Source organism: Sapajus apella, unplaced genomic scaffold, assembly GCF_009761245.1.
Source record: "Sapajus apella isolate SASKATOON/1434 unplaced genomic scaffold, GSC_monkey_1.0 scaffold36, whole genome shotgun sequence".
Taxonomy (NCBI): domain Eukaryota; kingdom Metazoa; phylum Chordata; class Mammalia; order Primates; family Cebidae; genus Sapajus; species Sapajus apella.
In genome coordinates, this window is record NW_022436976.1 from 34,337,541 (window position 1) to 34,361,647 (window position 24,107).

The 24,107-nt window shown below is 37.7% G+C and overlaps 1 protein-coding gene across 8 annotated transcripts in view; it reads left to right on the top strand.

The window, feature by feature from the left end:
- The window catches only part of EPS15 (epidermal growth factor receptor pathway substrate 15), a 177,109-nt gene that overhangs the window by 24,832 nt on the left and 128,170 nt on the right, over positions 1 to 24,107 (top strand). For 7 of the 8 annotated variants that reach the window (XM_032297049.1, XM_032297057.1, XM_032297055.1 and 4 more), the window contains exons 1-2: positions 14,219 to 14,281; positions 19,375 to 19,416. In XM_032297049.1, coding sequence (XP_032152940.1) covers positions 14,234 to 14,281; positions 19,375 to 19,416 — 90 coding nt within the window. In that variant the 5' untranslated portion in view covers positions 14,219 to 14,233. Of the gene's footprint in view, positions 1 to 14,218; positions 14,282 to 19,374; positions 19,417 to 24,107 lie in introns of those variants that run through there. The other variant, XM_032297051.1, reaches the window with a different exon arrangement.

Here is a 24,107-nt window from a genome sequence, read left to right on the forward strand (position 1 = left end):
GCAGCCATTGACAGATGAATCGGTAAACAAAATGTGGTATATACATGCAACAAAATATTTTTGACTGTTAAGAAGGAATGAAATTCTGATACAGGCTACCACAAGGAAGAATCTTGAAGAGTTTATCCTAAATGAAATAAGCCGAATGCAGAAAGACGAATATTGTATGACTCTATGTATATGTGCTACTTAGAATAGTCAAATTAATACAGACAGAAAGTAGAATAATTGGTAACCAGGGATGGAAGGGGAGGGGTTGAAGGGGAGTTAGTGTTTAACATGTACGGATTTCCAGTTTGGGATGATGAAAAAGTTGTGGAAATGGATAGTGGAAATAGTTGCACAACAATGTGAATATACTTAGTGCCACTGAATTGTGTACTTGAAAATGTACAATTTTATGTGTATTTTACCATAATAAAAAAGTAAAAAAAAAAAATGAGAAAAGGACTTGAATAGACATTTCTCTGATTGCCAGTAAGCTCATAGGAAAATTTTTAGCATCATTAGTTATTAGGAAAATGCAAATTATAGTCACAATGAGAAGCCATTTCATACCCATTAGGGTGGCTTTTATCAAAAAGAATGAATTTGGAGATACTGGAACCCATGTGGCTGACTGGTAGGAATGTAAAATGAGCTGATGGAAAACAGCATGCCAGTTCCTGAAAAAAATTCAAAATAAATGGTTCAGCAATTCCACTCCCAGCTGTCTACTCAAAAGAATTGAAAGCAGGGACCCAAGCACATACTTGTATACAATGTTTATAGCAGCATTATTCATCAGAGTCAAAAGGTAGAAATAACCCAAGTGTTCATCAAGAGCTGAATGAATTTTTAAAATATGTGGTGCATGCATACAATGGAAAAAGATTAAAATTATGATACATGCTACAATATGAAAAAACCTTGAAGACACCTTGAAATGATGCCCCTGGTCACAAAGGGACAAATATTATGTTTCTTTTTATATGCGTCTTAGTCTGTTTGTGCTGCTATAACAAAACACCCAAAACTGGGCAATTTATAAAGAACAGAAATTTGTTTCTTCGAGTTTTGGAGGCCAGGAAGTCTAGGATCAAGGTGCTACTAGATTCAATGTCTGATATGGACTGCTTTCTGCTTCCAAGATGATGCTTCTTGCTGTATCCTCATATGGTAGAAGGGCGGAAAAGGGATAAATGCCGTGTCCTCACATGACAGAAGAGAAGAAAGGGCAAAAAAGGCAAGTGCTGTGCTGTGAGGACTCTTTTATGAGTACCTGAATGGCAGTCACAAGGGAGGAGCCCTATGACTTTATCACCCCTCAATGGCCCCACCTCTTAATACTATTGCATTGGAGATTAAGTTTCAACATGAATTTTGTGGGGACACAAACATTCAAACCGTAGCTATGAGGTATTCAAAATCGGCAAATTCAGAAAGACAGGAATAGAAATGTGTTTACCAGGTGATTGAGGGTGAGAGGAATGAGGAGCCTTTGTATAATGAGTACAAAGATGAAAAAAATCTGGAAATAAATACAGATGCTTCTCAATGTACGATAGGGTTGCATCCTGATAAACCCATAGTAAGTGGAAAATATCATGTGTCAAAAATGCTTTCAATATGCCCAACTTACCAAACATCATAGCTTAGTCTAGCCTACCCTAAACGTGCTTAGAACACTTACGTTAGCCTACAGTTGGGCAAAATCATCTAACACAAAGTCTGTTTTATAATAAAATATTGAACATCTCATGTAATTTGTTGAATACTGAAAGTGAAAAACTGGTTGTATGGGTACTTGAAGTATGGTTTCTACTGAATGCTTATTGCTTTTGTCCTATCATAATGTTTAAAAATTGTTAAGTTGAACCATTGTAAATTGGGGACCAATTGGTGATGGTTACACAACATTGTGAATATGCTTAATATCACTGAGCAGTCCACCTAAGATCATATCATCCATGAAAATGTATGAACCATTTGAAATATATGGGTATGTGGGTGTTTCTTTAGGTCTGTTTCTTCCATTGTACTTTAATGAGTTGGATAAGTGAACGTATCAATGGTCAGGCAGAATTTTTTGAGGATAAAGGCATAAAATCCAAATATAGAGAATTCACATTGTTATTTTATTGACTAGTTGGAAAAAGGGTTTTTTTTTTTCCTAATTATAAATCTATATGTCATTATTTGAACCTCTGTCACCTTTATACTTCACAATACACACTAAAATTTTAAGTGGCTGATTTAAGTGATATTTTTCACTACTGCCAGAGACTATTGCAAAGATACGTGTGATTTAACGAATATTTGTATGTCGTGATACTTCTAAGATGCATGAATTGGGTGTGGGCCTATTACAAGCTGCCTTATTTGGCTGATTAATGAGTATTTCTCACCCTTTGTTGTATGCTCATAAATGAAATGTTCATCATATTCACCACATCCATGTATAATTTTGAGGGCATAAGGTCAGATTCAGCTTTTTCTTTGTGTTTGGGATGATTAACTTTTTTGTGACTTGGGGCAAGTTATCTTTTTCCTTTTAAGTTCATCTAATTTGAAAAAAGGATTTTCTCCTCAATTTTAATACCGTGTTTTATTTTCTGCTTCTTAAAATGGATGACAATGACAAAAGAAATGTGCTAGCTGACTGGTTAGAGGAGTTAGTTGTGATGGCAGCCATCATTGCTCTGCATGCATGTGCTTGGTTGTACATAGAAATATTCATCAAATGTTACTTCAATTGAGTTGCATTTGTAAAACTATATGAAGTTGAATTTTAACTTAAATTTGAACCCCTAAGTGTCTTCTAAAAAATATTCTATATGCAACATTGAATAGCTTCTTTTCCGTATGCAGAGTGCAGAAGATTTCTTGTTATTCAGTTACTCTTTTCATTCTTTCATTTTGTCCACTTGTGAAATATTTATTATCTTCTATGTGTTAAGTACCATTCAGGGTACAGGGCACTTAAAAAAATATTCTAGAACTCAGAATTGAAGTGTCCACCGTCATATGTCACCTACTAGATATTAGACGGTAGTAATTGCTAAACTCTCGGAGAACATTATAGAACTTTAAAAGCTAAGTGAGATGTTGATATGTTATCAAATGACTGTTACTCAAGTTCTCACTATAATTGAGTGAATTTTAAAAATTAACAGTTTAAGCAAATAGAAAAAGGGCAATATAACAGAAGACTGCAGCATTTTAAAATATTTCTTTACGCTCACTTTAATATCAGTGTTAGAAGTGAGGCCTAAATTATAGGAAGCAGGAAGTCTGTCTTTAGATTTTGAATGTGACTTAATGTTTGATTGTGATACTAGGAGAAAATGATGAATAACTGTATGTAATTGTAGGTGAATAAGAAGAATTATTTTAAATTATCTGTTCATTTGATAATTTTTTTTAAATGGAAGGTGGCTCTTACAACTAAAGGTTTCTTAGAATTGGGGAAATATTGTGTACTTCTCTGCGTATTATGATGTTCAAATCTTACAATTCATGTGAAAGAGATAATAGGATAATGGGGAAGATAATAACATTGATTATAAAGACAACAAACCTAATGATTAAGAGTGAAAGTCTTGGAATCAGACTTCTTGGATTTGAATCCTGTTACCAACACTTAAATAGGTGTGTAACTTTGAGTCAGTTACTCAGTTAATTAATGTCTTATTTTCCTCATCTGTTAAATGGATATAATAGTATGTGCTTCAGGTTAAATGGGCTTAATGTGTAAGTGCTTAGACTAGTACTTGGAGTATAGGAAATGTTTAATAAGATCCAATATATTTTGTTAGGAAGCTGTGAAACACTATGTGTATGATTTTAAAATGTGCTATTTAAGTTTGTATTTTATATTCAGCTTGCCATTTTGAAAAGCAACATTTGGCCAGGCACGGTGGCTCAAGCCTGTAATCCCAGCACTTTGGGAGGCCTAGGCGGGCGGATCACGAGGTCAAGAGATTGAGACCATCCTGGCCAATGTGGTGAAACCTCATCTCTACTAAAAATAAAAAAAAAAAAATTAGCTGGGCTTGATGGCATGCGCCTGTAGTCCCAGCTACTCGGGAGGCTGAGGCAGAACTGCTTGAACTCAGGAGGCAGAGGTTGCAGTGAGCCAAGATTGTGCCACTGCACCCCAGCCCGGCGACAGAGTGAGACTCTGTCTCAAAAAAAAAAAAAAAAAGAAAGAAAAGCAACATTTGATTACTGATTGAAAAAATTTTTTGGTTTCATTTGTGCAGAGCTTACGTTTTTCTCCTTAAATAAGCTGCTCTTTTGTTTGTATAAATATTGGCATATTTATTTACCTTTGACTAGTCCACGTCACCTTTTACTAATCAAAGCCATTAGTTCTGGGTTATTAATCATCTCACCCAATTGGGTGGCAGCAGTAAACTCTGAGGGCTTGCCATCTCCCCCATTTTGTAAGTCATTACTGTTTAAATCATTATGGAGAATTTTTTGGTTTTGGCCAGTTTCTTTGCTGTTTGGAAATAAGGAATGGAACAACTAATATGCTGAAAATGTATGTTTTCTTAGTCCACTTTAAGAAATTGATTTATTTAGGAAATGGTGTTTATTTTAAACTACAGTTGATTTTTTTCAAAAAATAAATTTGTATGGGCATATTTCTTAAAATGTCAGGTCTATAGTATAAAAAAATTAACAGATTTCTATTGATTTATATTATTCGGTTTTCTTTTATATTTCTTGACTGATATTCTGTATGGTCCCAAAAACTCTCAAGAACTGTGAAACTCTTACTCTACATACTTGCCAGCAAAAAAAACCCAAATATATATATATATGTATATAAAACTTCCTTTATCAGTTTTATCCATTCTCATATCAGAATCTTTTTGTCTGCATGTGATAGGAAACACCAATTCTAACAGTCTTAAACAGAAAACATTAGTTTATATAAATGATAGGTCCAGGAGTAAACCTGGCTTCTGATGTGTTAGCATCATAGTGATGTCACTACCCAGTTTTTCCTTCTTTGTATCTTGGCTCCATTCTAAGGTAGACTATCCTGTTGTAGCACTAAGATGATTATAAAGCTTCAGGCTTGCATACTTTATTTATTTATTTATGTTTTGAGACGGAGTTTCACTCTTTTTGCCCAGACTGGAGTGCAATGGCATGATTTTAACTCACCACAACCTTCACCTTCCGGGTTCAAATTAATTCTCCTGCCTCAGCCTCCCGAGTAGGTGGGATTACAGTCATGCACCACCACACCTGGCTAATTTTGTGTTTTTTTTTTTATTTTTTTTTTTTTTTTTTTTTTGAGACGGAGTTTCACTCATGTTACCCAGGCTGGAGTGCAATGGCGCGATCTCGGCTCACCGCAACCTCCGCCTCCTGGGTTCAGGCAATTCTCCTGCCTCAGCCTCCTGAGTAGCTGGGATTACAGGCACACACCACCATGCCCAGCTAATTTTTTTGTATTTTTAGTAGAGACAGGGTTTCACCATGTTGACCAGGATGGTCTCGATCTCTTGACCTCGTGATCCACCCGCCTCGGCTAATTTTGTGTTTTTAATAGAGATGGGGTTTCTCCATGTTGGTTGGGCTGGTCTTGAATTCCTGAGCTCAGGTGATCCGCCCGCCTCAGCCTCCCGTAATGCTGGGATTACAGGCGTGAACCACCGTGCCTGACCTCCAGGCTTGCATACTTTATAATTCCAAGTCCAGTGGAAAAGAAGGCCTTCTTTCTAATAGGTCCCACTAAGGTTACATTTCTGCCCTGACATAGTTGCTGTGGATAATGAATTTAAAAGTGGGTTTGCGGCCCGGCGCGGTGGCTCACGCCTGTAATCCCAGCACTTTGGGAGGCAGAGACGGGCGGATCACCTGAGATCAGTAGTTTGAGACCAGTCTGACCAACATGGAGAAACCCCGTCTCTACTTTTTTCTCCAACATGGACAAAAAAAATTAGCCGGGTGTGGTGGTGCGTGCCTGTAATCCCAGCTACTTGGGAGGCTGAGGCAGGAGAATCCCTTTAACTCGGGAGGTGGAGGTTGTAGTGAGCCGAGATCACGGCATCGCACTCCAGCCGGGGCAACAAGAGCGAAACTCCGTCTCAAAAAATAAATAAATAGGCCGGGCGTGGTGGCTCACGCCTGTAATCCCAGCACTTTGGGAGGTCGAGTCGGGCGGATCACGAGGTCAAGAGATCGAGACCATCCTGGCCAACATGATGAAATCCCGTCTCTACTAAAAATACAAAAAATAGCCGGGCATGGTGGCACGTGCCTGTGGTCTCAGCTACTCAGGAGGCTGAGGCGGAAGAATCGCTTGAACCCAGGAGGCGGAGGTTGCAGTGAGCCAAGATTGCGCCACTGCACTCCAGCCTGGGGATAGAGCAAGACTCCGTTCCATAAATGAATGAATGAATGAATGAATGGAGGTTTGCCAGAAAGAATTGAGGTTACTGATTATTATGAGTTGAATTATGTTCCTTCAAAATTTACAGGTTGAAGTCCCAGCCCCCAGTACTGGAGAATGTGACCTTACTTGGATATAGCATTGTTGCACATATAATTAGTTAAGGTTTTATGAAGTAGAGTGGGCAACAAATCTAGCATGACTGTCGTCCTTATAAAAAGGGAAATTTGAATGCAGGCATATACACAGGGAGAATGGCATGGGAAGATTGGAGGTAGGCTGCCACAAGTGAAGGAACTATCAAGAGTAGGAGAGAAGCCTGGAACAGATCCTTCCCCAGTGCCTTCTGGCTTCCAGATTGTGAGACAGTAAATTTCTGTTCTGAGCCATCTAGTTTGTGGTACTTTGTTATGGCCCTTGCAAACACAGTGATCATGAATTTATAATAGTGGTCTATCTTGTTGAGTGACTTTCTCAGCTGCAGCATCAAAGAAAAGTTGTTACATGGGTTCATTCAGGCTTGGGATTTTGCTGTTTTTTGTGTCATAAGACAAGAGGAGCAAGGAAATTTAGGTCATTGGCAGGAGGATTATTGAGATGATGGATCATAGAATCTAAACCGAATAAGGTAGAAGGGAAAGTAAAATAGAGAGGGCCTGAGGGATCAAAGTCTATTGGGCCCATGGATAAGAGGTTTTATAGAAGTCAAAGGATGATAACCTGGAAGAAGAGATTGTGTTTGGAGAACAAGGTGCTTGAAATAGTGATTTAGGAGGTGGGGCACTTTTGGGTGAAGATAGAGGGGCCAGGAAAGATTTTACTATGGGATAATGAGGGTGACTGGGTCATGACATGTGTATGCTGTTGATCCTGTGTGTTGGAGAGGTTCTTGGAGTTAAAGAGGTCAAGGAAGTAAGAAGCTGGGCTGTTGGATGAGTTGTGCAAATTGATACTGAAATTACTAAATTTGATGGAGGGTTGGGATGGAGATGATAGTGAGCCACCAAAGCCTTAGATGAATGAGGTAGAGACCAGGAGGTTGAAAGTTAACATAAAAAGGAAGAGAAGAGAGTAATTTAGTTGAAAGTTAAGAGCCTTGGCCAGGCGTGGTGGCTCATGCCTATAATCCCAGCATTTTGGAGGCTGAGCCAGGTGGATCACCTGAGGTCAGGAGTTCACGATCAGCCTGGCCAACATGGTGAAACCCCGTGTCTACTAAACAAATACAAAAATTAGCCAGGCATGGTGGTGTGCACCTGTAATCCCAGCTACTCAGGAGGCTGAGGCAGGAGAATTGCTTGAACATGGAAGGCAGAGGTTGCAGTGAGACGAGATCATGCCAGTGCACTCCAGCCCGGGAGACAGGGGGACCCCCTTTTAAAAAAAAAAAAAAAAAAAGCTAAGAGCCTCAAAAGAATAGAGCTTTATTTTGTTTTTGTTTTTTTTAAAACAAGAAGTTAAATGGTATAATGTGGACCAGCTGCTGGTGAGCAAAGAGGAGTTTATTCACATTTCTAAAACTTGAGATAGGCAGGTTGTTAAACCCTGACAGCTACCATTTGAGGAGGCTACAAAGGAGGTGAGAGGATTTTTATAAATTCATGTATTAGTCATTTGTGCTTAAAGATTATGCTTCTTCCACTCACCTCTGGTTTTTTGACCTACCTAGAATGACATATATAGAGCTCACTAAGTTTTCTGATGAAAGACCAGAGCTATACTTTGTGTTCATTCTGTCTCTGTGCCACCTAGATTTTTGATCAAATTGAATTGGATTCAATTAAAAACTAGCTCATTACTGGTTCGAGTTGCAGGTATGGTCTTTACATCCATTGTTTTTCAGGAGTAGTATCTTCTGTACTATCTCTTTGAAATTCTTTTGTCTATTCTAAAGTCCCTTTCTTCTTTCAGTTTTGATAATCTTCAAAGCAAACATATTCTTTTATCTAAATTTTGAAAACTTTCTTTCTCTTTCTTTCTTGTGCTCACCATCTCAGTTCACTGCAACCTCTGCCTCCCAGGTGCAAGCAATTCTCCTGCCTCAACCTCTTGCGTAGCTGGAATTACAGGCATGCGCCACCACGCCCGCCTAATTTTGTATTTTTAGTAGAGACGGTGTTTCTCCATGTTGGTCAGACTGGTCTCAAATTCTTGACCTCAGGTGATCTGCTTGCCTTGGCCTCCCAGAGTGCTGGGATTACAGGCATGAGCCACTGCACCCAGTGAAAACTTCCTTTAGAATACTGTACTTACAATATTCATAGGTCTTTGCCTGCTAAGTATGTTATCAATTTATAATCATTCGTTATGAAACAAACATGAGATGTTAGCATGTTTGTAGAACTTTTACATTTTGCTTTACAACTTTTACAAGAATGTACGCTCTTGAGGGCAGGAGCTCTATCTGATTATTATAACTTCAGATACCTCAACCTATTGTCCTGTACCTGGAAAGCATCCAGTTTATGTTTATTAAATTGTTAAATGAGGGCCAGGCATGGTAGCCCACTCTTGTAATCTCAGCACTTTGGGAGGCCGAGGCAGGTGGATCATTTGAATCCAGGAGTTCGAGACCAGCCTGGGCAACATGGTGAAACCCCATCTATACAAAAAATATAAAAATGAGCTGGGTGTGGTCCCAGCTACTTAGGAAGCAGAGAGAAGAATCACTTGAGCCCGGAAGGTGGAGGCTACAGTGAGCTGAGACTGTGGCACTGCACTCCAGCCTGGGCAACAGAGCAACACCCTGTCTCAAAACAAATACATAAATAAGTGAGTTGGGAATTACAGAGTAAGGATAATACTGTGCATTCTGTAAGGGAACTGTTCAAATGGATGGCTGCTTATGTTTCCTTGAGTGCCCGCCCTCCTCAGCTCTAAAGGTGAAGACTGCCCAGGTGATTTGCTTTTCTCCGCCCTCCCACGCCTTCCACCCTAGCTTTAGAGTTGTTCTTCCTTGAATTTCTCTATTACAATACTGGCTTTTTTCAAACAGCTTCTGATTTCTATTTTCCTTGTCAGTTTGGATTACTGTTGATCACTATTGCTGCTTCTTATGTTTCATTCTTCTGTTTACTATTGGTATTCATCCTGTTTTCTTTTTCATTGAAAAATAATATACAAGCCTTTTCTAGATATTGAAAACCTAGCAGAAACTTTTAAGTATCCTATCCTGTAAATTATAAACTAATGTGTATAAAAATCCTAGGCTCTTCTTGGTGTATTCATTTGGTACTTTGGCCTTAGGAGTTGAAGATAGGAGTTGAAAGGCTGTGGTGGCTAGTCTCCATTCTGATTCCTCAGCCCACTTGAAAATGGAGTATTAGAAGGTGGAATTCTAAGTAGTTGAATTTTTATGTGTTAATATGTAAAAAATAATTTTATGGTGAATTACAGAAAATTGTGTACATTAAAAGACTAATTTTTATTTTAACTAGCACTGTACTGTTACGCATTAAAAAATTTTTTTAAGAGCAAAACTAAAAAGAATGGTTTATTTGAAGGAATAAAATCTGTTCCATTGTCTTCCTTTTATTACCTAGCCCCAGTGTGCCATCAGTGTTCTTACTGTCTCACTTGCCACCTTCAATACTGCCTTTTCATGGGAAGTTGCAAAAAGTAGTTCAGAGAGGCCCTATGTATGCACCCTTCATCCAGTTTTCCCTAATTGTAACATCTTACATAACTATAGCAATAGCAAAAACAGGAAATTGACATTGGTATAACCCACAGACCTCATTTAAATTTTGCTAGTTTTGTAGATATTCATTTGTGTGTTTGCATATATAGTTCTAGGCATATGCAATTTTATTATGTGTGGATTCAGTAACTGTAAGCATAATCAAAATAAAGACCTACTGTGTCACAAAGATCCTTTGTGCTACCACTTTGTAATCATACCCATTCCCCTTTCCATTTTATTAATTTATTCACTGATGACTCCATAGCATCTGACCTTGTGATTAACTGAGAAAAGATTGGCATTATGTATTAGAGGTTGTCTCTTTATTTTCACTTCCTTTTCTTTTTTTTCTTGAGATGGTGTCTCGCACTGTTGCTTGGGCTGGAGTGCAGTGGTGTGATCTCGGCTCACTGCAACCTCTGCCTCCTGGGTTTAAGCGATTCTCCTGCCTCAGCCTCCTGAGTAGCTGGGATTACAAGCGTCTGCCACCACACCCAGTTAATTTTTTGTATTTTTAGTAGAGATAGGGTTTCACCATGTTGACCAGGCTGGTCTTGAACTCCTGGGATTTGTCCGCCTCGACCTCCCAAAGTGCTGGGATTACAGGTGTGAGCCACTGCTCTGGCCTTCCACATTGTACTGTAACCATTTACAATAATACTGAATCATTTTAAATTTTAGTTCATTTTTTGTGTTACAGAATCATGTACTATAACATCTCCTCCCACATAACCGTTCCCCCAAAATGACAACAGAAATTCCACAGGAGATAATTCTTGACATTTAATTATTAACCTATAAATTTCCTTAGAAACTAGAATCTCTTTATTTTTTTTATTACTACTTGATACACTTTGGTGTTGATTTGCTTATGTATTAACGGTTGCTAGATTATGCTGCACTAAGAAACAAGCCAAAAATATCAGTAGCTTACAATAAGAAAGGTTTATTTATTGTTCACATTATAGGTTCCCTAGGAATCAGCTATGGTTCTGCTCTGTGATTCTTTCTCATTTGAGGATCCAGGCTGGAGGAGCAGTCTCTACTTGTGATATATTGCTCTCTTCATAGAGAGAAAACAGATCTGTCAGAAACACACAATAGCTGTTGAAGCTTCTACTTGGAACTGGAACTTTCTGATATTTCAATGGCCAAAACAAGTCATGTAGCCAAACTCACCCATGAAACACCCACAGAGAGATAGTACAGGTCACATGGCAATAGGCAGGGATATTAATACAACTCTTACAGAGAGCGAGGCTATGTACTCTATATATACAAGAAGAAAGTAGATGACTGAGAATTATAATACCTCCTAAACACCTTAAGATGGTGTACTAGTCACCTGAGGTCAGGAGTTGAAGACCAGCCTGGATAACATGGTGAAACCCCATCTCTACTAAAAATAAAAAAATTAGCAGGCCGCGGTGGTGTGCACCTGTAGTCTAAGCTACTCGGGAGGCTGAGGCTGGAGAATTGCTTGAACCCGGGAGGTAGAGATTGCAGTGAACCAAGATTGCACTATTGCGCTCCAACCTGGGTAACAAGGGAGACTCCATTTTAAAAAAGTGTGTGTATGTGTGTGTGTGTGTGTGTGTGTGTACTAGGCTATACTTTTATAATAATTTTTTTCTTAGTAAAGTTTATTATATTTACATTTCTAAAGCTATATATGTAATTATAACACATTTTTTTCCTTAAAAATCGCAGTTCCTTTTTTTGTTTGTTTTGTTTTTGTTACATTAGTTAGGATATTGGTTCAAACCAAAATCACAGTCTGTCTCAAGTAACAATCCAAGTGGGGTAAATGGTGTAGAGCGCTATAGGAGCTTCATGATGATGTCAGGGACTCAGGCTTTTTTTTCTCATGTTGCTGTGTTTTTCTCAACCATGTTTACCATTTCAATCCAAGATAGCTTCTCCAGATTCTGTCACTATATCTGTATTTTAGCCAGCTACAAGAAGGGTTAGGAGTCAGAAGACATTTCCTTTCTCTTTAGATGCACATCCTGGGAATTAGACACATTTCTTTTTATCATTCCATTGATGAATAACTGAGATTGCAAGAGAGGCTGGGAAATGTAGATTTTAGCTAGGTGTCTGTATGTAAAGCTTAGGAGTACTATTACTAGAGAAAGGGAGAGGCCAGGTGTAGTGGCTCATTCCTGTAATTCCAGCTACTTGAAAGGCTGAGGCAGATAGCAGGAAGATTGCTTAAGCCCAGGAGTTTGAGGCTGCAGTGTGAATAGTGTACCACTGCACTTCAGCCAGGACAGAGTGGGACCCTGTCTCAGAAACAACCAACCAGATCAGGAAACAGGCTTTTCAAAGAGGTAAGGTAAGCTTTTCAAGATCACTTACCTAAGAAGTAGTAGAATGGGCTTTGAATAGAGGCGTATCTGATACCAAAGTCTGAGTCTGTCTTTCTTCCTTTTCTTTTCTCTTTTCTTTTCTTTCACAAACCTTTATTGGCTTTCTAGCATTTCTTGCTTACAGGGGCTTTACATTTTTTCAGACTAGTAAGAAATAGCAGAAGAATTCTTCTGGACTCTGGAATTCTGACATTTATGAATATGATATAGGTAGTGAATAATTGCTTTTAAATTGTAATAACAGAATTTTAAGAGGTCAGATTTTGATTTTGACAGTTGGAGTTAAAATTTTCCTTTAGGAATTAATTTGGCTGTTAAAAATTCACATGCAATTTTGTATACTGATCAGATTTGGGGATTTCTATATTTTTCTACAAATTGAAAATAGCCTTATTATTTCATTCTTATTATGTAATTAGGACATGTTTATTCTCAAAGAGTTTCCAGAGACTACAAAGTAGTATGAAGAAGAATGTAAAAATCATTTACAATCTTGCTGTCCAGAGATCATCATTGTTACCATTTAAGCTATACCTTTCAATTTTTTCTCTGTGCCTTCATTATATGTGATTTTTATTTTCCAGTCTCAAAAGTGATCATGTTTATAGTCTGACAATAACAACAAAAGCCAATTTTACTGAGACACACAAAAAACACTTTTTGGTCATCTTGCTTGATGAGTCACTTGGCACTTTGGATGGCTTTTTCCATTCTCACTTAGCTGTATCACATTAGTGTAGTAATCAGCACAGGGTGTACTTTAGAACACTTTGGTGAGCCAATGTCTTCTATGTGTTTAAGTAGTAACCAATGAACCTGTAATGAGAGGATTAATAAGGCACAGTTTTGGAGATCAAGATTTCTTACTGTGTATGAGGTTTTTTTCCCCTGTATTCTAAAAATCCAATTAAAATTAACTTTTTATTATTGAGGGAACATATTTAGTTTGCTTTCTTTGGCAAAGTATTTATACTTGTGTCAAAAATAAGTAGATAACTATATAATTTTTCATTCAAACTGGTACATTTTTGAGAATGAAAGTGGGCACTACAAATATTTAAAATTCTATATATTTTTGGAATATTTACTTTTTTCAACCATTAAAATAGTTTTTATTGCATTAGTAGATCACTAAAATAGCTTTGTTTAAAGTCTTTTTTCAAAAATAAAATTTTCTAAAACATTTTGTTGTACATTAGAAAAAAGTTTTTACATGGACTTTAGTTGAATATTTAAAAACAAACTATTTTTGAATAACTATATTTCTATCAGTTTCTTGGTCAAATCTGTCACTAATATCGTGTCACTGATACTTTTCTGAACAATATAATAATTTACCATATGGTTTTTCTAGTTTTCATTTTTTCATAAAATTGCATATTTTACAGTTACATTTTATACTTTGTGATTGTTAACTTCTACAATTGATGCTTCTTTGAAACCAATATTTAAATTGCTCATATGCTTTATATATGTGCTGCTGTACCCAGTTAGCTCAGGAAAAATTTTGCTAGATGGAGAATTCTTAATTCTAATTTTTTTCTTATTGAAAATTATAGGCTGGGCATGTTGGCTCTCACGCCTATAGTCCCAGCACTCTCGGAGGCCAAGATGAGTGGATCACCTGAGGTCAGGAGTTCGAGACCAGCCTGGCCAACATGATGAAACCCTCGTCTCTACTAAAAATACAAAAAAAATTAGCCTGGTGTGGTGGCAGGTGGCTATAATACCAGCTACTCAGGAAGCTGAGGCAACAGAATTGCAAGAAAAGAAAATTATAAATATATGAGTCCCAGTATTTTCACAAGCAATGTCTTTTTGCCTTTAGTAAAGGTACTCTTTTAACTTTTCATTTTTTCTTATTATACTTTAAGTTCTGCGGTACATGTTCAGATTGCACAGGTTTGTTACATAGGTATACATGTGCCATAGTGGTTTGCTGCATCCATCACCCTATTATCTGCATTAGGTATTTCTCCTTACTTTTCATTTTTTTATAGAGACAGAATCTCGTATATTGTCCAGTCTAGTCACAAGATACTCTCTTTGATACAAATAAGTTGTCCCTATTTTTGATTATTTTACATGTTCCACTAGATTTAAGTGTTGCAAAATTGTAGGCCTTCTGTAATTTTCTTTTTTTGAGATGGAGTCTCGCTCTTGTTGCCCAGGCTTGAGTGCAATGGCGTGATCTCAGCTCACTGCTACCTCCCCCTCCCGGCTTCAAACAATTCTCCTGCCTCAGCTTCCCTGGTAGCTAGGATTACAGGTGCCTACCACCATGTCCAGCTATTTTTTTTGTAGAGACGGTGTTGTCATGTTGGCCAGGCTGGTCTCGAACTCCTGACCTCAGATGATCCACCCTCCTCAGCCTCTCAAAGTGTTGAGATTACAGGTGTGAGCCACTGTGCCTAGACTGTAATTTTCTTCCTTCTACTTAAAAATGGAAAGACTCAGCTGGGTGCAGAGGCTCACGCCTGTAATGTCAACAGGTGTTGAAATTGGGAGATTGGGAGGCTGAGGGGTGGGTATATCACCTGAGGTCAGGAGTTCGAGACCAGCCTGGCTAACATGGCAAAACCTTGTCTCTACTAAAAATGCAAAAATTAGCTGGGTGTGGTGGTGTGCACTTGCAATCCCAGTTACTCAGGCGGCTGAGGCAAGAAAATCGCTTGAACCTGGGAGGCGGAGGTTGCAGTGAGCTATCGCTCTCCAGCCTGGGTGACGAGAGTGAAACTCCGTCTCAAAAAAAAAAAAAAAAAAAAAAAAAACACACTCTTGATGGAACTTCTAAAATTCATTCCAAAATATAAAATCTCAAAACGAAATCTTGTGTACTATTTGAACTCTCATTTAATTTGTTCAGTTCTTTGTTGCTTTTGAAGGATATATTTCAGTGTCTTGGCAAGCTTTGCTGATAATAATTGGTATTTGCTAAAAGCTTCAAAAGCTGAAGGTTTTCTGAAGCTTTATTCATTAAACTTTAATCTTGTTTTTGTTCATTTGTTTTTAAGGAGATGATGCCTCACTACGTTGCCCAGGTTGGTCATGAATTCCTGAGCTCAAGTGATCCTCCCATCTCAGCCTTCCAAATAGCTAGGAGGTGTGCACCACCATGCCTAGCTTACTAAATTTTAATCTTGATTAAAGGTTTCCTACTGATTTTGAACAGTATGCAACCAATTTCTAGAGACTTATTTTTTAAAAGACTCACTTTTGAGACATTAATTGGATTTATAAAGTAGTTTTTTAAAGGTACTAGCCTCGAAAGTTCGATGACAGGTTTCAAGGAGATTGCTATGTTGCACTATTTTGTTGTATTCAGCACCAGTCTTATCCTTAAAAATTTAACTGTGAGACTATGAAAACATTTATAAGTGTTGATGTTTGAAGCTAACTCATTAATAAGGATGTCATTAGACCTCCCATGATAAATAGAAACTGCCTCAGTGGTTTTATGCAAATTGCTGATCCATTTTCTAGAGAAATGAAAATTTAGAGCTTAGTTTTTATTGGATACAGTTATGTCTTTATAGCTCATTGCTCCTGAAAAGGCTTATGAGAGAATAAAATGATTACCAAACAAAATAAACAGTTGTAGACGTATACAATACAATAAATGATAAAACCATCTAAGAATTTTCAGGCTATTGACTTTGCATGTACTTCATTTGCACCCAACCTGCAATTTCCCATTGACTTAGCCAGCTGGTGGCTTAGTGTGTCTTGTGGTCACTGTACATGTCTGTGTACTGTCTGGATCACTGCACTGCCTGGCATACCAGATAACCAACAGTAGCACCAGTGTCAAATATTTCTCCTAATATTTTGTAAGACCATACAGAGTTAGTCGTCCATGGTTGCTTAAGTCTGAGGATACTTTTCAGTAAGTCTGCATGCTCCCCTTACAAAGAAGTAGTTTTGTTGTATCTGTAAAGAATCAGAAAAAGACGGAAACATCACTAGTTCTCTTTCAAATTTCATCACTTGTTCAAGTGGTAAAAGCACTTACACACTATTAGCTGACAACTTGGCCAGAAACTAGATATATACAGTAGAGATACATAATCCATTCTAGTTTTAGTGTATTTTCATATAATGATTGATAATAGTTTATTTAAAATTTAAAATTTCTTCAATTTTTTATTAAAAATTTTTTTTAAAATGGAGACAAGTTCTCACTATGTTGCCTAGATTGATCTCAAACTCCTGGTTTCAAGCAATCCTCCTGCCTTGGCCTCCCAAAGTTCTGAGATAACAGGTGCGAGCTACTACACCTGGCCCAATAATAGTTTCTTTTTAAAAGTGAGAAATCTGACACACATGGTAATGAGAATGAGATGCTGGGACAATGATTGTAAATCAAGATTTTCCGCGGCATACCAGGGCATACGGGAAGCAGCACAGTTCTGACTCTTGACTTTTTTTTTTTTTTTTAAGAGGCAGGGCCTCACTCTGTTCCCCAGGCTAGAGTGCAGTGGCACAGTCACAGCTCACTACAGCTTTGACTTCTGTGGCTCAAGCAATCCTCCTGCTTCAGCCTCCTGGGGAGCTGTGACTGACTATAGGCGCATGCCATCATGTCTGGCTAAATTTTGCATTTTTTTCTAGAGACAGTGTTTCTCTGTGTTGCCCAGGCTGATTTCAAACTTCTAGATTCAAGCAATCCTCCCCGCTCAGCCTCCCAAATCCCCTCCTGGGATTACAGGCATGAACTACCACTTCGTCTGACTCTGCCTTTTAAAAGCCTGGACAGGTAACCTCTCTGAGACTAGATGTATTAGGGTTCTCCAGAGAAATTGAACCAGTAGGGGACACACACACACACACACACACACACACACACACACACACACACAGAGCAGTCTTGAGTTTGAACATATATATATATTTATGTATATCATACCTCTGATAAAGTTTAATTTATAAATTAGGCACAGTAAGATTTACAACAATAATAGTGAAATAGAACAATTATAACAATATGCTATAATAAAAGTTATGTGAATGTGGTTTTTCTCTTTCTCAATGTATCTTATTGTACTGTACTTATCCTTTTTGTGATCTATCAGCCTGATAACTGAGTCAGTTACTAAGTGACTAATGGGCAGGTACTATACACAGAGTAGATGCCCTGGACAAAGGAATTAATGTCCTAGGTGGGATGGCATGAGATTTCATCATGCTACTTAGAATGGTATACAATTTAAAAGTTATAAAATGTTTATTTCTGGAATTTTTTTCATTTACTATTTTCTGATGGCAATTGAGGGTAACAAACTGTGGAAAGTGAAACTGTGGATAAAAGGAAACTACTTTGTGTGTGTGTGTACACATTTTATATATTTTTTAAATTATGCTTTCCTTCCCCCTCACCCCTTAATAAGTCCTGTCAAATCTATCTTATAAACTTTTCTTCAAGCCATACCCTTCTTTTCTGCCATTGTCAATGTTCAGATACTCAACCAGACCATTAAAATTACTTTCTAAGGTTGGGTATGGTGGCTCATGCTTGTAATCCCAGCACTTTGGAAAGCTGAGGCGAGTGGATCACTTGAGGTCAGGAGTTCGAGACAAGTATAGCCAACATGGTGAAACGCCTGTCTCTACTAAAAATTAGACAGGTGTGATGGTGCATACCTGTAATCCCAGCTACTTGGGAGACTGAGGCAGGAGAATCGCTTGAACCTGGAAGGCAGAGGTTGCAGTGAGCTGAGATCGTGCCACACCACAGCACTCCAGCCTGGGTGACTTCATTTTTTAAAAAATTTACCATGGCAGATGAAACCCTTCATAAGCTGTCTTCTACAAAACTTTATAATCTTATCTCCCTATCCCTCTTATCATTCAGAACTTCTTGCTGTTCTTTTTAGACATAACTGAGTTTTCTATTGATTGCATGCCTTTGTGCATGCTGTTATCTCTGTATAGAATCACCCTCTCCCCATCTTCCCCATACCTCTGATGTCACCCCATGAAGCCATCTTGTATTCCCATCCTGATTCCTGAATACTCATACACATTCATGTGCAGGCCAACTTGATCCTTCAAACCCTTTTTTCTTTTTTGAGATAGGGTCTCACTCTGTCACCCAGGCTGGAGTGCAATGGCATAGTCACAGCTCACTGCAGCCTTGACTGCCTCAGCTTACACAGTTCTCCACCTCAGCCTCCCAAGTAGCTGGGGCCACAGGCATGTGCCACCACACATGGCCAATTTTTAGATTATTTGTCAAGATAAGGTCTCACTGTGTTGCCCAGGCTGGTCTCAAACTCCTGGGTTCAGGCAATCCTCCTGCCTCAGCTTCCTAAAGTGCTAGGATTACTGGTGTGAGCCACTGCACCCAGCTAATCCTTCAAACATTTAATTTCAAATGAGTTTGTTCATAAGTTGACCAGGGAACTCACTGAACCGTTTTGTGAATTTAGCAGAACTGCCTTCCTGCAAGCAGTTTTTATCTGATTATATCACTATCATCTTTTTGTATGTCAGTTTGTATTTTCATTTAATTGTTTTATTGAAGTAGTTTTTGAACTATATTCATAGTTATTTTGGGTACCTGGGTAGAAGATGAATTCTTAGAGATTTGGGCCTCTCACACCTGGCTTTAACGAAAGCATTTCATTCTTAATTTGTTACATATTGGGTTTCTGGGTAAAATTTTAGATGAAGAGAAGTTTTGATGTCAAAAATAAATTTTAAGATTCCCGTTTCATTTCTTGTCTGCTTGATTCTTAGTAACCCATGTGACTGTCTTTATCTATTCTCCCTCTCATGCCCTCTAAGAAGAAACAAAACCTGACTCCTGAAATCAAGGATATTTATCTTATTCATCTTTATTTCTCAAATATCTGTTGAATGAATGCCAAATATGTTAATAGAATTTAATGAATAGCATCTAATTTGTATTAATTTATTTATTTCAGTTATCAAGTGGGAATCCTATATATGAAAAATACTATAGACAGGTAAGACTTTTGTTTCATTGTTTGCCTAGATTGAACATCAAGTGTACTGTCAACTCTTGATTGTATGCCTGTAGATTACTAGCTAGCTGGATAAATTTGGCATGTCTTGTTTTCAACTTCTTTTTTATAGCCTCCTACTTTGAGTACTTAATGCTTTTGACAAGCTCCTAGGGAAATGAAGAAAGATAATTAAGTCCAAGTACTTAGTTGTCTTAAATATCTGTATTGAAAATTTATACAACATTTGATAGATTTATTTAGATATAAATATTCTAAATTCTTAAGACAAATAGAAATAACTTCTATGTTATTTTTAAGACTTATTAAAGCATAATTTTCACAAAGTGAAAAACATGACTTTTATACAAATATGTAATGAGCATGTATCACAGATTTTATTCAACTCATTAATTACTGGTTAATTAGTACAGATATACAGCCTCTGGTCAGATATAAAAATGGGAATATGGTGGCCAACAAACGTGAAAAAAAGCTCATCATCACTGGTCATTAGAGAAATATAAATCAAGGCCAGGTTTGGTGGCTCACGCCTGCAATCCCCACACTTTGAGAGGCTGAGGTGGGCAGATCACGAGGTCAGGAGTTCAAGACCAGCCTGAACAATATGGTGAAACCCCATCTCAATAATAATAATAATAATAATAATAAGGAAAAATGTAAATGATGTATAACGAGATACCATCTCGTGCCAGTTAGAATGGTGATCATTAAAAACTCAGGAAACATCCCTGGTGTCTAGTGGTTAGAAAAAAAAAAAAAAAGAAATAGTAGATGCTGGAGAGGATATGGAGAAACAGAAATGCTTTTACACTGTTGGTGGGAGTGTAAATTAGTTCAACTATTGTAGAAGAGAGTGTGGCAAGTCCTCAAGGATTTAGAACCAGAAATACCACTTGACTCAGCAATCCCATTACTGGGTATATACCCAAAGGATTATAAATCATTCCACTGTGAAGACACATATATTTATTGCAGCACTGTTCACAATAGCAAAGACTTGGAACCAACCCAAATGCCCATCAGTGATAGACTGGATAAAGAAAATGTGGCACATATACACCATGGAATACTATGCAGCCATAAAAAAGGATGAGTTCATGTCCTTTGCAGGGATATGGAGGAAGCTGGGAACCATCATTCTCAGCAAACTAACACAAGAACAGGAAACCAAACATGTTCTCACTCATAAGTGGTAGTTGAACAATGAGAACGCATGGACACAGGAAGGGAAACATCATACACCAGGACCTGCTTGGGGGTGGAGTAAGGAACTAGGGGAGGGATAGCATTAGGAGAAATACCTAATGTAGGTGATGGGTTGATGGACACAGCAAACCACCATGGTACGTGTATAGCTGTGTAACAAACCTGCATGTTCTGCACATGTGTCTCAGAACTTAGAGTATAATAATTTTAAAAAAATGTGCTAGGTATAGTGGTGTGTGCCTGTAATCCCAGCCACTTGGGAGGCTGAGGCAGGGGAATTGCTCTGTCTCAAAAAAGAAGAAGAAGAAAAAAATCTGGTCAGGTGCAATCTCACACCTGTAATACCAACACTGAGAGACTGAGGCAGGATTGCTTGAGGCCAGGAGTTCAAGACCAGCCAGGGCAACATACTGAGACCTTGTCTATGCCCTCAAAAAAAAAAATTAGCTGTGTTTGGTGACACGTGCCTGTAGTTCTGGCTGCTTGAGAGGCTGAGGTGGGAGGTTTGCTTGAGCCTGAGAGTTTGAGGTTGAGGTTGCAGTGAGCTGTGATCATGCCACTGCACTCCAGCCTGGGCCACAGTGAGACTGTCTCAAAAGAAAAAAAAAAAATGTAAAAGTTGAAGTGTTAGAAGAGTGACATCTTCTGTACCTAGATAACTGACATAAAATACTAAAAGAAGGTTGCAAAGTGAAAACAAAACAAACAAAAAAATGGGAATATGGCCAGGTGCAGTAGCTCATGCCTGTAATCCCAGCACTTTGGGAGGCCAAGGCAGGCGGATTACCTGAGGTCTGGAGTTCGAGACAGGCCTGGCCAACATGGTGAAATCCTGTCTCTACTAAAAATACAAAATTAGCTGGGTTTGGTGGTGTATGCCTGTAATTCCAGCTACTCAGTAGGCTAAGGCAGGAGAATCACTTGAACCTGGGAGGTGGAGGTTACAGTGAGCCGAGATTATACCATTGCACTTCAGCCTGGGCAAAAAGAGTAAAACTCCATCTCAAAAAAAAAAAAAAGAAAAAAGAAAAAAATGGGAATATGAGTTATAGAGACTTATATTCGTCACCAGACAATATTTATTTGTGTTGGTATGGATTGGTATGGACACGAGTCACTTGCATTGCTATCAGTTTCTATTAACTTCTACCCCCTCAGAGTATAAAGTAGTCTATACAGTAGAAAGTCATCAAGGGTGCATACCATGGAACTTTGATAATTTCTTGACAGTGTAAACAATCTTATTTGCCCATTTTAAAGTATTGGATTATTTTTTCTAACAGTCTCCTTACCTTATGATTATGATCACAGAAAAGGCTGGTTTCATTTTATCTGGCCTGGCTATTTACATAGTTGCAGCAAGTATTAATTAAACATTATAGGCCTCTTTGGTTTTGACTTGCAAATTCGGAGCTATAAACTATTTAGCAACTTCTAAGGTCAGAGAATAATTTCTGCTTGAAAAATATCAAGAATCTCAGACTGTGCTTTTTTATGCCCCTGTTATATTTGTTCTTCTATCTTCAGGCTAGGCTCCAAACCTTAGAAATTCTCTCCACCATATTTCACCTTCAGTATATATAAGTTTGAGTGAATTTATCTCATTTTGAGGTTTTCCAGATTTGCTAAGGTTCCTAGCCTGCTGGAAAGTGACCTTACTTCACTGCATGTGAGGCTGGGACCTTGTAAAACCAGCCCAGTTTTCTTGGGAGATCTTTGTAACACTGGTGCCACATAAAGTCAGTATTTGTTTTTTAATCTTCGAATAAAAGAAAGTCATTCTCATATAATGGCCTTGTTTTACACAATTGGCTTATCCAGTTACATCCTGATAAGAAGAAAAACAAATTGTTATTGAACCCACATAATAACTATATTGCTGTAAAGAGTAAAAACATTTCATAAAAGTATTTGTTTTTGAATTCTGAGGGATCAGTGAGAACCAGATACTATTGAAAAGTATTTCATTCGGTTTACAAAAGTAGAGGCTACTAAGTTGAGGGTCTCAGAAAGGGCTTATGCACGTGGCTATTAGAAAATAGAACATTAAAATAATACCAACAGTATTCCAAGTAAATAACCATAATTAAATTTTCCTCAACAGTTCATTAAGTCCTGTGCAATTAATTCTTGTTCAGCTGAATCTTGGGTTAGAAGTCTGCCTTTATGAAGTACATTGTCTTACAGACTGAAAAGAGACCTGGAAATCCTGACTTCATCTACCAATATGGTCTGAAAGTAGTGCGATATCAGCTGCAAAGTCTTTATTCAAAAATTCGCTTTTTGAAGTGCTAATAATTCAGAATATGTATATCTTATAGATACAGACTATATCAAAAGTATAGTCATTTTCATGAGGCTCTAAGACCCTTTGTTGCAGATATACAAGCTTCTGGCTTCTAGCTTCTAGCCCTGCCTTTGGCAGAGCCTTTAGGCAAGCATCAGAATACCTCAGAAACTACCTGTAGATAACAAAGACTAAATGTTTATATTATTAGGGTAACCAAAAGAATGGAAGATGGTAAAATTCTTTATTGGGATACAATACATAATTGTTTCATAAGAGTTTGATCAATGTTTCCCCTGAATGCTTCTATATTTAGGTTATATTGGATATGGATATTTGTTTTCTACACTGATCAGGAAGTAGGCAAAGAAAAGGAGTTCTGGAGATTTCTACAGGCAGGTTTCCCAACCCCTTATATACTTCCTCTTATTCCAAATTTGAAGGATTAGGCCATTTTTTTCTTTTTCGCTGAGTGCTTGATTTAATCCCATGTTCTACCACTTGAAAGAAAGGGTTTCCTTTTGCCTCTTTGACAGGATTGGACTCTCTAGAATGCTTTGTACCATGTATGTTTACAGTAAACTTAATCTTTAAACTGGAAAAACAGCAATCTCACAAGTGAAGTAGTATCCTGTTACCTTTCCCATGACTTTTTAAAACGTACTTTTCATTTTTACAAATCGAACTTCTGGAAATCTTTACAAAAATTCGTCATTTTTTTTTCTCTTTTCTTCTTTTTTTTTCCCGTTCTTGTGACCTCATTCTGTCTTAAAGGAAAGTCCCCAGTTAAAATGCTATGTTCCTTAATGTATTTTAGGAACTTAACAGCTTTAAAAAGGTTTCTTCAAGTTTATTATGGAATCACTGCTGGTTTTAGAGCTGCTATTGCTTTGATTTGTTTTAAAGTGCTGCAGTTTCTAAGAGTAGGTATAAAAGCAAAAATTGGTGATTTAAAGATGTTTGAAGAAGCACATAACATGTGCAACTATTCCCATTTGTCAAAAGACCTCTGTAGGAAATGCTGCCCTTTTCTTCATAGAGCCATTTATTTGGAATTTAAATGACAACTATAGAAGATATGTGTTGATGTTACAACTCCATGAATTTGCTTTGACATCCTCTGAGCTTCACTTTTCTCATTTGTATAGTAGGCATGATTAAAAAAAAAAAAAAAAAA